This window comes from Equus quagga, chromosome 8, assembly GCF_021613505.1.
Source record: "Equus quagga isolate Etosha38 chromosome 8, UCLA_HA_Equagga_1.0, whole genome shotgun sequence".
In the NCBI taxonomy this organism is placed as follows: domain Eukaryota; kingdom Metazoa; phylum Chordata; class Mammalia; order Perissodactyla; family Equidae; genus Equus; species Equus quagga.
The window spans coordinates 73911306-73927349 of record NC_060274.1 but is presented as its reverse complement, the minus strand read 5'-3'; the positions used below and the strand labels follow the sequence as shown (position 1 = coordinate 73927349).

General features: G+C 38.3%; 1 protein-coding gene across 1 annotated transcript in view; it reads right to left on the bottom strand.

Moving 5' to 3' along the window:
* LRRC72 (leucine rich repeat containing 72) overlaps positions 1-16044 on the bottom strand; it is a 44768-nt gene that overhangs the window by 27126 nt on the left and 1598 nt on the right. The window contains exons 2-3 of the mRNA XM_046670409.1: positions 11674-11747; positions 7041-7110 (exon numbers count right to left, since the gene is read on the bottom strand). Coding sequence (XP_046526365.1) covers positions 7041-7110; positions 11674-11747 — 144 coding nt within the window. The remainder of the gene's footprint in view (positions 1-7040; positions 7111-11673; positions 11748-16044) is intronic.

Below are 16044 nucleotides of genomic sequence, written 5' to 3'. Positions count from 1 at the left end.
ACTCCCCATTAGGCAAGATATTTGCTTTTCCAGATTTCCTGCCAGGTAGCTGTGACACATGACTAGACCAAGCCAATCTGATGCCTTCCCTCTGGACTTTGAATCAAGAACTAGTAATGCAAAGAAGTGGAGATAGCTGAGAGTTAATTCTGGTGTTGGCAGAGATGGAGACAGCAACGTTTGTCTCCACAGCAGTGGAAACAGTGGCATTGGTGACGGTGGAGGGGTCCAGCAGCTGGTGCTGGTGACAGGCAAGCAGCAGCACAAGCTGGGGCTTCCATTGTTGACTGGCAAGTCAGTAGTGTTTGTGGAAATCAGTTCTGTGAAATGGTTTTGACCATGGCTCCCTTTGATCCTGAGAATTTTCTACAGTTGATTCTTAAGCTACCTAATACCTATCCAATACCTTTTCAATATATTATTTTTCTGCTTAACTTAGCCAAAGTATGTTTCTGTTAAGTGAATTTCTGTTACTTTGACTAGCACCTATGCAAAGAAAAGTTTAACTTGGCAGACCTAGCTCTGATGTCAAATAAACAGAACCTGACATTTGTGAATGAACAAAAAAGCGTAATGCTAAGCAAAAGATTATCAATTTACCCTCCTCAAACTTATAATTATGATCAATTACATATCATTTGTGACTCTCTGACCAAATGGAAATATTTCATTTATTAGAAAACATTAGTATCTTTGTTTACTCATTCTTCCATGCAGCAAATATTTGTTGAGCTGCTACTGTGTCCCAGACACTGTGCTAAGTTCTGGGAGTAGAGCTGTGAACAAAACAGACAAAAATCCTTGCTTATTTTTTCCAGCAGGAAAAGAGAAATTAAACAACATGTACAATAAGTAAATTATATATTATGGTATCAGCTGATAAGTGCTGTGGGGAAAAAGAAAGCATAGAGACTGGGTGTGCCAGTAGGGAGGTGGTGTTATAGAGGGGGTAATATTTGCACAAACTCTTTTTAAAAAAAAAAAAAAAGATTGGCACCAGAGCTAACATCTGTTGCCAATCGTTTTCTTTTCTTTTCCCCAAAGCCCCCCAGTACATAGTTGTATATTCTAGTTGGGAGTGTCTCTGGTTGTGCTATGTGGGTTGCCGCCTCAGCATGGCCCGATGAGCGATGCCATGTCGGCGACCAGGATCCCAACTAGCGAAACCCTGGGCCACAGAAGCGGAGTGCGCGAGCTTAACCACTTGGCCACGGGCCGGCCCCCTGAATGAACTCTTGATGAAGGGGAGGGAGTGGGCCACTGGGATATCTGTAGGAGGAGCATTTGGGGACTAGCCAGTATATAGGTCTAGAGACAGTATGGTGCCTGGTGTGGCTGGATCAGAGCGAGCACGGGAGAGAAGGGAGGTAATGAGGTTAGAGAGAGAATCAGGGGCTGCCTTGTGTAGGGCCTTGTAGGTACCGTAAGAACTTGGCTGAAAGTAACAGGGAACCATTGCAGGTTTTGAGCAGAGTGAGATGTTTTGACTTGGGTTTCCACAGATCACTCTACCAAATTGCATGATTCTCAGTGAGGGGGTGATTTTGCCTCCCGGGGACATTTGACAATGTCTAGAAATATTTTTTGTTGTCACTTCTCAGGGGGAAATTCTTATGGCATGTGGTAGGTAGAGGCCAAGGAGGCTGCTAAACACCCAAAAAGGCATAGGACTCCCCCCACAACCAACAATTATCCAGTTCAGGAATCAGTGGTACCAAGGTTGAAAACCCTAGAGGGAAAGACCTATATGCCAGTGATCTGACGACATGATGAAACTCTGAAAAACTCTATAGTTAGGTGCTATTTAAAAGGGTATATTATTGTACGTTTGACATTGAAGTCACAATATTTCCTAAATTTATATAAAACTAAGTATTGTTTGGGGAGCATTTTAATAATATACACTGAATTAAATAGAAAAAAAAGAAAATTTTCAATGTACTTCCAAGATTCCTAAGTTCACTTTTATGGAGTTCCTGTCCAATAAATGAAAACAACGCATTTGCTTGTGTCTTAGTTTAAAATATGCACAATCCTTGAAAATAAAATCTGCACTTTAAAAATATTCAGAAATAACTATTTTTATCCAATACAAACAGAATTTCATTCTGAAGTTTTCTCTTCTTTCTTCCATGTTACTAAAATTGTTATATATGCTCTTTTCCAAAAGTAGGTTATATTTCTTGGATAAATCATTTTAAAGCATAACTAGAGATATAGTGTACATATCTATGAATTTCACAACCATGCAGTGAAAGCTTATTTAGATTATGTATGTTAATTTACTTTCAGAGGAGGCTTTAAATATTTGGCAAAATAGAATTCTTTCAACTAAGTTGACATACAGGATATAATTAATGTCCTGGGGTAACAGAAACATGCAAGAGCCCAAATTATATGGAATACATGAGAGTTTGCCTTATTATTTAATAGCTCTTATGCTTTACCATTGGCTTTGTTCTGCCCTAAATCATTGTTCAGAATAAGATATGGTATGTATAGTAAATAGATAAATATATATATATACCCAAGCTTGATTAAAAGAACCAACTAAAATTTCATGATAACAAGGCGTGTCGTAAAGCTGCCTGAAAAAAGTACTGCCATTCAAAGAATTCTTTACAAACATTTAAAACAGCACATTAAAAATAATTATTTAAATTTTCAAGTCATGATTTGTAATTTTGTACATCAATAAACCTTCCTAAAATATATAAATCTGTGCTGTGTACCAACTTCTTAATAGATACTGAAGGCCTGGGAGATGGGAAATAATAACATATCTTAGTGGCATAGAAGAATGAGCCCAGGATCTTTCTTAAAACAATTTTGTTGATTTTAATCTGACCATTCTCTGGTCAGCTAGTGTGGAAAATGTTATTATAAATAAGTATTTTAATTATATTTTAGATGATGAAGTTTATAAACAATGACTTTGCCAGAGAGGTACTTTTATATTAATTTAGTTTTGTGAAATTTGCCAACTATTTGGTTTTTGCTACATGGCAGAAATTCCTATTCCATTTGGACAGCTGCTCGGTGAGCCATTATACAGGTTTTTCATCAAACGCTTATTCTAATCTGAAACAAATGAAATATACCAAAGTATTGCTAGTTCTTCCAGCAGTAGAAGGATACCAGCATTGTGGCACCAGTATTATGAACTCATTATTAAATATCTGTAAAAGAAAATTTTCGAGGTAATTAACCAAAACACAAACAAATCAACTGTATAGACCATTTGCAATTGTAGTATAAAAGACAAATCACTTAGATCACTTGTCTGAGCCGACTCCACTTAGCATGAAAGGCTGTAAAGGATGAACTGTGGGCCTAAAATCCCCTCGGTCAGGCTCACTAGAAGATGAGACAAGGAAGGGAGTCTTCAGAAGGGCTGAGTTAAGATGCGCCAATGAGCAGCTGCCTCCCACTGCTTATGTCTGGGGAGATTAGAAAAAGGTGACCCACAAAGGGAGGTGACGCAGACCTGGTGAATATCTATATGCAGGAGGAGGAGAAAACAAACCCTCAGCAAGCATAATTAAAGATCCAGAGTTGCCTGAGCCAACCTAGGAAAGCTGGGGCAGTGGAGGTCCTTAGAAACAACAAGTACCTATTGAATTTGCTAGTCCAGAGTCAGACCAGAAGTTCCAGTTTTAGCATCCACTAGATAATAATGGGGAGTAGTGCTCACCTTTCTACCATGCTAGGCTCCAAACACACCAAACTACATTCATTGCCTCCCGAGACTACTGCTTTCTCTCAGTTCACTCCAGGCAATTTGCAAATGCAGTGTCCTCTCCAAGAGCACAGCCACTCCCTCTGGCCTTCCTAATTTTATCACTAGAGCAGGTACCATCCCATTTATTGTTGTATTCTATCAATAGCCTAATGCAAGTACAGAATAAGCTGTATCAGATGGGATGCTTTTGGCTCCAAGGAACTTCTAAGATCAACTCAAACTGGCACATCAATTAGAACGTTTATTATCTCATATACCAAGAAGTTCAGAGGTTGTGAAAGCCTCAGTCTTACCATCTCAATGATTCTCTGGGTTCTGCTTTTCTCTAAATGTTGGATGCATCTTCAAGTTGGTAGGATGGTTCCTAGCTTCACATACAGGCAAGAAAACATCCAAATTCAGAAATAAGGGACCTCTCTTCTAGCCCTGTCTTTTTGGAGTAAGGAAACCTCTCACAGAAGCCTCCCAGCAGATGTCTCTCCAATGTCTCTATTACCACAATTGGGTTATGTGTCCATTCATTGACTAGCCACTCACAAGGAGGATGGGATTCTCCTGATTGGCTTGGAGAGTTCAGTATCTACCCCCTGGAACCAGGGATAGGCCCACCTACCTGAGTAAAAAGGAGGGGAAGTATGTACCAAAACCCAGTCCTAGATTCTGCTGGATAGGTTAAAGGAGAGAATGGATATTGAGTGGACAACCAATAATGTCCAGTACATACACCTCAACAAAATTGTTGATTGAATAAATGAATAAACAAAAAAGATGTGTCCATTTTATTTTACTACTTTGTGCCTTAGTTGTTCCTAAATAGAGGGTAGTCTAAGATATTCACCAATGTAAGAATAATGCTGTCACAAATGCAGATCATTGTTAACAAAATGTTACAATTCTAAATATTTATATTCCTATATCAATGTTGATGTTTTTCACCACAATTCACCATACTATTTTCTACTGGCATAACAGCTTCTTGGTGGTCAACCTAGAGTGGTCAACTAATCTAGATTTTAAAGGAAACTAATCATCAAAATTTACATGTGAATTTTGATGAAGTTCTATCATAGCTAGTATGCCCATTCATGGAATGTAAATCCTCAGGCAACTTAGCAACTAGTCAATTATTGATCAAAAGGAAAACTCACATTAGCTTATTGACTTATCCCATGACCACTTAAAATTTATTTTGGGTATGATGTCCTTTCAGTATTATATGGATTAAATAAGTCTATTTTTTAAAGAATAAAGTTAAGTGACGGTAATTTTGGAAATAACATAGTTAATTTATTGAACGTAAATAGCCAACCACAAGAAGAGAATTCAGCCTCATGTCACATCCCTTCCCCACCAACCCCCCTTCAAAAGCAAAAGGAAGTAAAATAGTTGACAGCATTTGCGATCTCTTCTTATGTACATGATGCATCTATAAGACAATTGCATGAAAATTCAATGACTAATAGAGGTGGGATGGAGTCCACTACCAGAAAGCCAAAAAAATTACAAAATCTCTAATTATACATCTCCCTTTAGACATATTGTGACCATTTGTACATTTTCTTTCCTTCAAAATCCAACTCCACTGAACACCACAAGGAGCTCACATGAAAAACAAGGATGCGTCACTTTTGCCATGCTTGATGATTTCCATCTTTTTCTAATCAGAAGTGGCACACTGTGACCCAGGATAATTTCTGGCAGAGTGTTTAAAAGAGTTTTGAACTTGTATGCCCTTAAGTGGTGCATGCACTTTCCATTTCAGTTGTTAGCTGACTGGGGCCTTGAAGGTTTTCGTGTTTGTTCTCCAAGAAATTATTTCAAGTTTATAAGACTCATGCTTACACTTAATACTAGAAGCACTTTCATTTTCCACTTAGTTAAACAACAACAAAAACCCCCCTGAAAATGCAATGTAACATTGAAATACTTTCATAAACATGGCTGCTTAAAGATTCAATGCTGTGAATGTGGACTACTGCGTGACGAGAAGACTACTGCTGAAAATTCAAATTTATTTTTGAATCAGCTAGTGCTTGAAAGTCTAAATTCAAAATATTAGGATTGGATTATCAGTTTATAATGGACAAAATACAAGCTGTTGGAAAGGGAAATTTTTGAAAATTGAGAATAATTTACTGACTACTGAACTGTAATGACTGTTTGGGTTTGGATTTTAGTTCAGTCCTGCTCTTCGACCTGAAGAGAACTTGGGGCCCCAGTCAGGCCCCATTATGGGGAGCCGGTGAGAGGACAGTGCCTCCTAAACCCTAGCCTCTGAGAGAAGCTTCAAGGGCTACATTCAGTGACCTCAAGGAGTGTCCCCACAGTTGGAGACATGGTGGCTTAGTGCCTGGCACTTTCTGAGAAGCTGGATCAGTCTGGGTAGCAACTAGGAGGTAACCAAGCCCCTTGGCCTCTGATAGTGGGACAAAGGTGTGTGACTTCTGGGAACTGCATGCAGGACCATTGGAACAATGGGGATCTGGGGCACTTTGCGAAGCATCCTGCCCAAGAGGGTAGTTTTCCATGGCTGGGAGACCCTCAGTTGTAAGTACCACCAGGATAAAAGGGGAGGGGAGGTCAGGAGTGGCCAGCGAAGAGGAATGAGAGTTGGAGAAACTTCACAAGGGAGCTTCTGAATAACACATTAAGAGAAAAAAGTCAACTCTGAACATCTGTTAGTACCAGAGGGTGCAAATCAAATAAAACCTTTGTTTCTCCCTCGCCTTTCCTCTACCTCCACACCTTCCCCTTCCATACCAACCCTGGAGAAGGCTGGGGTGGAGGTGAGAGAGAAAGAAAACGACTAACCACACCTCCCTAGCTAATAAAGATGGCAGGTGGCCATCAGCCGTTAGCTGTAGCTGGAGAAGGGAGGGGAGGTAGGGGGATGTCTCATTTATGAATCAAGATTGAAAGTTGATAAATGGATTTGCCTAGACATTCTCAGTTCTGAACTGGAACTATGACTATGACTCAAATGGACTGTAAGATTTGAGCTACATAAGAGAGCTGAGAACTATCACGAGATGGACGAAGTTTTCTTCCAGAACCCTGGGAAGGAGTAGCCTCCACTGAGCAGTTTTGACAGCACATGAAAGATAAAAGTCAAGTTGAAGTCTGATCACAGCTCACAAATTGTGCTATTCAATATACTAATTTAAATATATATGTTTCTTACCTAAATTTAAATTGGGAGCATAAATATTAACACTTTTAAAGATTAGCTCTATTAAAAACATGAAATTAAGATAGTAATTTAATTATAGAGCTACTTAAAGATAAAATATAATACTACCTTGTTATGATGTAGCCATAAGTATTTTAATTTTTTAAACCTAGAAAGATCAATGACCTCTGTCAGTTCCCTGGAAAGGAAAAAAAAAGTGAACATTAGCAACGATTAATTCACCCGGTAAGGCGGGTTATATAGTATGACTTTGGTGTAACTGGAAAGGCCTCTCTCTTTGTCCTTTCAAAATTGTTGGCCCACTTACGTGCTCATTTCCGAAATCATTAAAACTTCATTCATTTGGATTAAGACTTTTGTCAGCCCATTAAGGCAAATACTTAAAGGGGATCATTTTATCACATTAGTGGAAATTTACACCTCATTATGACTGAATGTATTGGGACCTCAATTAAAAAATGATCTTACTGGGGAGAGAGTGGAGGAAAAAAAGTAAGCGCAGAACATACTGGACTTTCAAGTACTTTTGGGAAACATCATTTGCTCCTGTTTCATGTCCGCAGACTTCTGGCTTTGACGTTGTCCAGACTGGATTTAAGACGTGGAAATTTTGGTTCCCCAAGAGACAGAGACTGGGTAAAGGGTTTTCTTCTGCCTTTGTTGTTTATTAAATATGGGGTCAAAATATTGCCCATTCTTTTTGAACTTGCAGGACTCTAGCTGCCCAAGCAGTCCTGAGCCTTTTTATTGAAGTAGCTCACCCAACAAAGGGACAGACAAGGGGTGGGAGGAGAGCTGTCAGCAAAGAGGGTAAAGCCTCTGAGGGTAGCTGGCCCTTTGACTGCTGTGGGCTGGAATATTCAGATCTCTTTTATTTCTCAGGGCGGGAATCATGGGCTTGGAGCAGATATGTATATATTTATGCTTCCACTTATCAAACACTTACAGAACATGCACTCTGTGCCAGGCCCTTCTCTAAGCACTTTAAAAATGCTAATGTTAATGAATATTACGTATGTTAACTCATTTGTGGCAACATCCTTTCACAGTCATTTTTAACCTTGGGATACGGAGGAACTAACATTTTTCTAATTTTTATGAAAGCAAACATTTTTTAAATGATGCAAACAACATTTCTAAACAAGAGAAACGTTTCCTACCAATTTTTATATTGAAAAACTTCAAACAGAGAAGTTGAAGGACTAGTACAATGAATGCTTGCACAGCTCTCCTAATTTCTAATACTTCGCCACACTCAGGCTCATTCTCTGTCCATCTAGTACATCTATTTATGGTTGATGATTTTCTTGGTGCATCATTTGAAAATATGTTGCAGGCATTATTGCAGTGCCCACACTCCTAAATACTTCATGTGCACATCCCTCAAATCAGGACATTCTCCTGCACAACCACAATGCCCTTATCACACCTAAGAAAATGAAATAGAATTCAATAATATCATCTAATATACTATTCATATTCGGATTGTCCCTGTTGCCCCTACATTTCTTTGATAGTTTGTTTTTTTAAATCCTGAATGCCATCAATTCCTGCCTTGCATTTTCAGTTGGTATAGCTCGTTAGTCTTCTTAAACTTAGAATAGTCACCTTCTCTCTTTTTTTTCCCTTAACACTGACTTTTGGGAGAGTCCAGGACAGTTGTCTGACGGAATGTCTTACATTCTTTTTTTTTTTTTTTTGAGGAAGATTAGCTCTGAGCTAACTACTGCCAGTCCTCCTCTTTTTTGCTGAGAAAGCCTGGTCCTGAGCTAACATTCATGCCCACCCTCCTCTACTTTATATGTGGGATGCCTACCACAGCATGGCCTGCGAAGTGGTGCCATATCCGCACCCGGGATCCGAACCGGCGAACCCCGGGCCACCGAGAAGCAGAACGTGCGAACTTAACCGCTGTGCCACCAGGCCAGCCCCTGTCTCACATTCTTGATTTGTCTGACTGCTTCCTCATGATGAAATTCAAGGTAGATCATTTTTCACTTACAAAGGTCGTAATTGCTACATCACATCAGGAGGCAATGATGCCACTTGGTCCCAGTCTTAGTGAAGCTAAGTTCAGTCATTTGGTTAAGGCTGTATCTCCATTGTACAAGCACAGATTTAATCATGGAAAAGTAACATGTGGGGCAGAACTCTGAGACTACTTGTATATCTTGTTCCCCCAAAACTATTTATTCAATGGCTTTAGCTTCGATTGATGTTCCTTACCTGAATCAGTAGATTTGGGATTATAAAATGGTGATTTTCTAATGCTCTCATTCTTTTTACATTCATTAGCTGATATTCTGTAAGGAACATTTGCCCCTCCCCTTTCTTTCTCTCATTCACTCTCTTCCCCATCCTTCTTTGATTTGAAGAGTTTTTTCTTAATCCTTTTTCAATCTTTTTTTTTTCTTGAATTCTCAAATTATCCCAAACAGAAGACTTTTCAAGCAGACTACCTCACCCTTTTGACATGCACCACTAATCTTTGAGCACGTCCCTAGCACAGCAAAATATTCCAGGCTTCTCCAAAGCAACTTCTAACAGGAGATTTGCACACATAATGCCTTCTCACGCCTCAGTGCAGACACGTAGCCTATTTCTGGGAAGAAGCATTGGACCCTGGTGCGTCTACACTATTGCATTAGGCAATAATAATAGTAGGTTAGCTTCATCTGTTCCCATGAAACATAAAACAATCATTACATCGTAGGAGAGAAACTCAAACCCCACTTAGAAAAGTTATTTTAATACATTAATACTTGAAAATATCAACTGTGTCAAATTATTGTCATTAATTTTCTTGTACTAGTAGTATTGATGCTGAATTTTCAGCTATTGGATAATGTAACAAAGTGATTCATTTTTAAGAGGACTTTAACTCAAGTCAGGAGGGTTGATTCAGCCCATAAACCTGTCCTAAGTCAATAATGGGCTGTTACATTTAAGGTGAGGTCAGCAGAAGACAATGAGAGGAAATTCCACTACTAATGATGGCAATGACTTGTGCTGACAATAATCTGTCAACACTGTTGTCACAGTATATGTTCTCTGTGATTACTCAAGGAGACATTGATAACATGCTTTCCATTTTCCAAGTTCAACAGAGATTTAGGAAAATAACTATTTACGCAGTTTATTGGCACCTGGAGTGAAAACATTTTTTTGGTACCCAGATGGATTAAATGCTAACTTAGTATTCTTAGGATATAAAATGCATTGTCCTTTAGTTGAGAAGACCACTAATTACCCTCTGTCAGAGGATCAATATTTCTCATTTTTTCTAGAGTTTTAAAGCTTTTCTTATCGTTCTCTGCTTACCCTTATGATCAATAACATACAGTTGTTAAAATCATGAAAAGCTTAGAGATTCAATCTTTAGACCACACAAACTATTTGTTTATCGTTATAGTAAAACTAATTGATCTATAGAAAGTTTCAGAACATGACCTTAAGGTGTGTCAGAATTATCTACCCTACCTGTTCCATTCTAAAATATGTATTTTCAAAAACCTTAAATTGATCAGCTATTTATTTTCTTAGTACCAAGAGATTCAGGACCATTATAAAAATAAATATTTTTCTCTGCACTAATAAACTAAAAATAAATATTTATATATAACAACAGAAATATATTTATTAATAAATGATTTCCTGAAATCACCAGAGAGAGAGTGACTAATATCATTGATAAAGTAGGACCTTTTCTTTAAAAAGTAGCTGGGTTCCAAAGATTACATATGAGTAGAAATATGTCAAGCCTATATTAAAATAATACATAGAATTCACAGAGATTAAAAAGCAAGAAGTGGGGGGAAAGAAGAGTAGGAATAGGTCATTGTTATTCAAATGTAAACTGTGGCTGCACAGGTGTCACGTGGCCAGTGAAAACTGTGGTGTCAAAGTCCAGCCCAACTCATCACTTCCTCTTACATCTGAGCTCTATCTCAGGCACCGTGAGTGCTCCGCAGCAGAAGAACCCACTTTGCTGTCTGCCACCTTGGGAAGTTGAGTGGTATTAAAGGGGGTTGTTACATGAGAGAGAGGTCCTCCTGCCTTTCAGTAAAATTAGGATAGTGGCTGTTAGCTAGTGGTTATAACATGGTAGGAGTTGTTATTATTATAGCATAGGGGTATCATGAATCATTATTCTCTAATAGTAATAATATTGACTGTCCTGACACTCATTGAGTGTTTACTGTATACCAGGCCCTCCCCTACCTTCTACTAACTCATCTAATCTTCACAATAACCCTGTGAAGCAGGTCATATTGTTATTGCAGGCAACAGGGTTGCCAGATAAAATACAGAATATCCAGTTACATGTGAATTTCAGAGAAACAACAAATGTCCTAATGTGATATGGGACATATTTATACTAAAAAAAAAGAGAAATTATATTCATTTGTTTCTCTGAATTTGCATGTAACTGGACATTCTCTATTTTTATTTGCTAAACCTGAGAACCCTGACAGGGAGGTTTATGACAAGCCCAAGATCACTCAACAAGAAGAGAAAGAGCTGGGATTCAAACTCAGCCTGGCTTCATAATCTTTGTTTTATCCATGTCAATATCCTGCCTCTCCAGTAGAAACTGGTGACGTCAATGAGTGCTAAAGTAATTAGAGCGTGGTACTGGCCTCTCCAGTCCTTGAGGGGGAAAACAATGGAAAAGAACATTTGAAATCTATGAAACATTGTAATATGATGCTCTTCTATTTCTTACATAGAGTACACTTACTTTTGAGAAAGGAACAGCTCAAAGACATCAGCATCCCTCTTGTGGCCACATATCTTTAGTTGATCTTCAACTGCCTGATAACATATAATTAATCTGTCAAGCCACATTCCACTGAGCAAAAATACTGAGACATTTGCAGTCAATAACAATAACGTCTACCAGAAGATCAAAAGAAAGGTGAATATGAAGGCAGCCACTCTAAACTGATAAATTCCAACACTACAATTATATATTATTTAATCATTTTTGTGGTTGAATTTCATTATCCTTAATCCTGGGCACAGATGTATAAATAATTTTTAATCAAAAAGAAAAAATGTGTATGTGTACTTATACACTAAAATCAAGTTTTCAATTCAATTACCAGAATAATTTGGTTTTTAAATGTTTTTAAATGTTCCTTTGAACACCAAGAATTCATATTTGGTAGATTTCCAATATTTACAGAAAGCACTCAGTATCCAGGTTGGAGGTAGAGGGAGCAGGATATGATGTACATTATCATTCAGGAGCTTGGCACCTTGTAAGTTCTCAATAAATGTCAGGCAAATGAATGGAAGAGTAAGTAAATGTCATTTCTCTTTCTTTGCAAAGGAACAATGTCTTCATTTTTCCTGAGTTACCTTACTTGCATCATGGGAAGTTTTGGTGGAGAAGCAGCGATTTTTATTCCCATAGGCTTTGTTTTGAAAATACAAATCCAACAACAGTTATTTAAGTGGTTTGCTTTTTCTTCTTAAAGCTCCTTTGCTAAATTACAAAATAACATTTAAGGCCACATGGCCTAAGATGATATGGAAAAAATAAAGCCCATCTATAATTTGCCACGAAAGGTAAAGCTAACAAGACACAAGGAAAGTGGAAAGTGTAATTGTTGCACTTCTGAAATCTGACAAACATTGTAATTATCAGAGTCAAAACAATCACCAAACTTGAGCTGGGATTTGTTGTGGATGGTGAGGTTGTAATGTCAGCAAGTGATTTATGAAATTTTAGCAATGGTTTTGTTGTTCAGCAGAGGACTTTAAGAAGAGTGAGATTTAATGGGATGAACAAATATCTAAAGAGAGGAAGGCAGATATGCAGGGATGGAGAGCAGCTGCTAATTTCTATCCCAAACTTCCTTCATTACCTTGTTACACAAGCTGGATCTTGGGGTTTGGAGAATCCATTGGCTCAGGTGTGGGCATTCCATCAGGGTATTTTGTGACCCTAATAAGCTAGCTGAATCTGGGACTTGGGAAAACCCATAGATCAGACTTAGGCATCTGCATCTGTGTATTTGAACTTAAACATCTAAACTATCAGCTTCTACTACACACAGTCAGTCACAACTTTGCCAAAGTGTTTGGGAAGTGAAAGCCCAGCCAAAGTAGAATTAAAATTTTGCAGCTATCTGTTAAAATTATAAGTGTGCTTTTAACTTGATCCTGCCATTCCACATCTAGCACTCAGAAATACACCAGTACATACACAGACACACAAAATGTGAATATTATTGCTTATTTCAGCATACATTGTCTGTAGCTGTGAAATATGCCCCAATAATTGGAATATGGGTTAAATTAGGATGTAACTTCACAATAGAATACTGTACAGTAGCTTAAAAATATGGAGAGATGGATATCTGTACATATAAAGATATCCAAAATATATTTCTAAGTAAAAATGCCATTGGCAGTATAATACATGTAAATGTAACAATATTTTTGTTACCAATGACGTATATATGCACACACTCCAAATTGTTAACTAAAGTTATCACTTGAGATCATGGGGCAGTTTCACTTTCTAAGCAATATATTTGTGCGTGCGTGTGTGAGGGAGATTGTTGCTGAGCTAACATTTGTGCCAATCTTCCTCTATTTTACATGGGATGCCGCCACAGCTTGTCTTGACAAGCAGTGCTATGTCCACACCTGGGATCCGAACCTGCGAACCCCAACCGCCAAAGTGGAGCACGGGAACCTAACCAGTATACCACCAGGCCCACTATAATACATTTTTAAATAATGTTTGAATATTATATAATATGCATACATTAATTTAGTAATCAGAAATTAGTGTACCTTTTGAAAATTTTAGCCATGAAATGAATATTTAAGAATTTAAGTCAAATTTTGAAAATTAAGAGATGAAAAGGGAAATTGAAACTATCAGCATACTATGTAAATCACTGGTGCAATTAATTATTTATTTACACAGTTTTTTATCATTGTATGTTTCTTTCCAACCAAAAATTTCGTGTGACTCTGGTAACAAATATTAATGTCAAAGTGCTGAAGAACACAAAAACGTGCCAAGAAGTTTCAGGTTTCAGTGACTCTGTGGTGGAGGAGTTCCAGTTCCCAATGAACACACAACTTCACTAGAAGCAGAGACCTTTCATCTAAAGAAGCACAACAACCATTCTTTCCTTGAACTGTTTTTTCTATTGTGGTAAAATATACATAATATAGAATTTACTATTTTAAGTGTACAGTTCTGTGGCATTAAGTACATTTACAATGTTGTGCGACCATCACCACCATCCATTTCCAGAATGTTTTCATCTTCCCCAAATGAAACTCTGTACCCGTTAAACACTAACTTGCCATTTCCCCCTCCCCTTTCCCTAGCAACCACCCTTCTATGTTCTGTCTTTATAATTTTGACTACTCTATATAACTCATATAAATGGAATCATACAATATTTGTCCTTTTGTGACTAGCTTATTTCACTTAGCATAATGTCTTCAAGAATCATCCATGTTGTAGCGTGTGTCAGAATTTCCTTCTTTTTTTACGGCCGAATACTATTTCATTGTATGTATATATCACATTTGGTTTTTCCATGTATCCATTGATGGACACTTGGATAGCTTCCACCTTTTGTGTTTTGTGAATAAGGCTGCTATGAACATGGGTGTACAAATATCTGTTTGAGTCCCTGCTTTCACTTTGTTTAAGTGTATACTCAGAAGTGGAATTGCTGGATCATAAGGTAACTCTATGTTTATTTTTTGAGGAATCACCATACCATTTTCCACAGCAGCTGCACACAACAGCATTCTTTACAATGAGCATTTTTTAAACAGTGGGTCTGAACAGATCATTCAGTCACTTATTGAGCCACAAACTACTGAGTGCTTAGTTCAGGCTGTGACTAGTTTAGTCTGTGACTAGCTAGTAAATATAGCAATAAATGAGGTAAGGTGCCTGCTCTCTATGAGCAAACCTTTCAGTAGGAGAAGTAAGGGATGTATGATGCTGTAAAAGAAGGTCACAAGTGTTCAGGACTATGAGAAGGGAAAACATGCTTTGGTGAATTCAAAGGAAGAAGAAATTACTATCAGCCTGGGAACTCTGAGAAGATTTCAGAGCCAGATTGACAGTTGGGCTGGGCCTGAAAGGATGGGGAGAAATTAGAAACAGAATATTGACAGATGGATGGATGATTTAGTCCGAGGGGAGTGAGTACACAGAAGAGAAGGCGGGGAGAAAGCGTGGGGTGTGTGGGCTGTACAGACTGAGGCTGCAGTGAAAGACAGGTGGAAGGCAACTGTGAAAAATAAATTAAGAAAGGTGAATTGGAGTCATATTATTTGTGCGAACTTTGAAATTTAGGCTCAGAAGAGTGCACTTAATGTTCAGACAAAACTTTTATAGGCCCTGAGAATTCTAACTCAAAATTACATATTTTATGTAATCTGTAATTTAAAATTAATTTTATATGATATATACATATATATGCACATATATGTATACTAACTACATGGTAAAATCAGTGCAAGAAACTCCAACAAAGTTCTGATTTTTCTCATTACAATTACATCAGAGCTTTTAAACCACATCCAACATCAAGTGATTTTAAAGACATTTTTCCTCCTTCTCTTTTGGTGCCCTGGCTTTGTTGGTACTGTAGAAGAATGGGCTTAATAACTATTGGGTAACTCAGCATTGGACTCAATCCTGGGGCAATAGGTATTACAGGATTTTTAAACTGCGGAAAAGATGTGACAAAGCGAGGCGTCAGGAAGCTGACTCCAGCCACAACATGTATGATGGCCTGAGGTGCTGAGGGAACTGCAGGCAGGAAGCAAGGCTGCCTCTGGAAAATCAGAGCAAGAGCTGTTGAGCCTGCCCCAGGATCGTGGCAAGAGGGAATGAGCAGTGAATAGATGTGGCATGCAGTGTGCAGAGAGAACTGATGGGAACTGGCAAGAAACAGGAGGCTGGGGCTGGCTCCGTGGCTGAGTGGTTAAGTTCGCTTGCTCTGCTCTGGCGGCCCAAGGTTCGGATCCTGGGCGCGGACATGGCACCGCTTGTCAGGCCACGTTGAGGCGGCGTCCCACATCCCACCACTAGAAGGACCTGCAACTAAGATATACA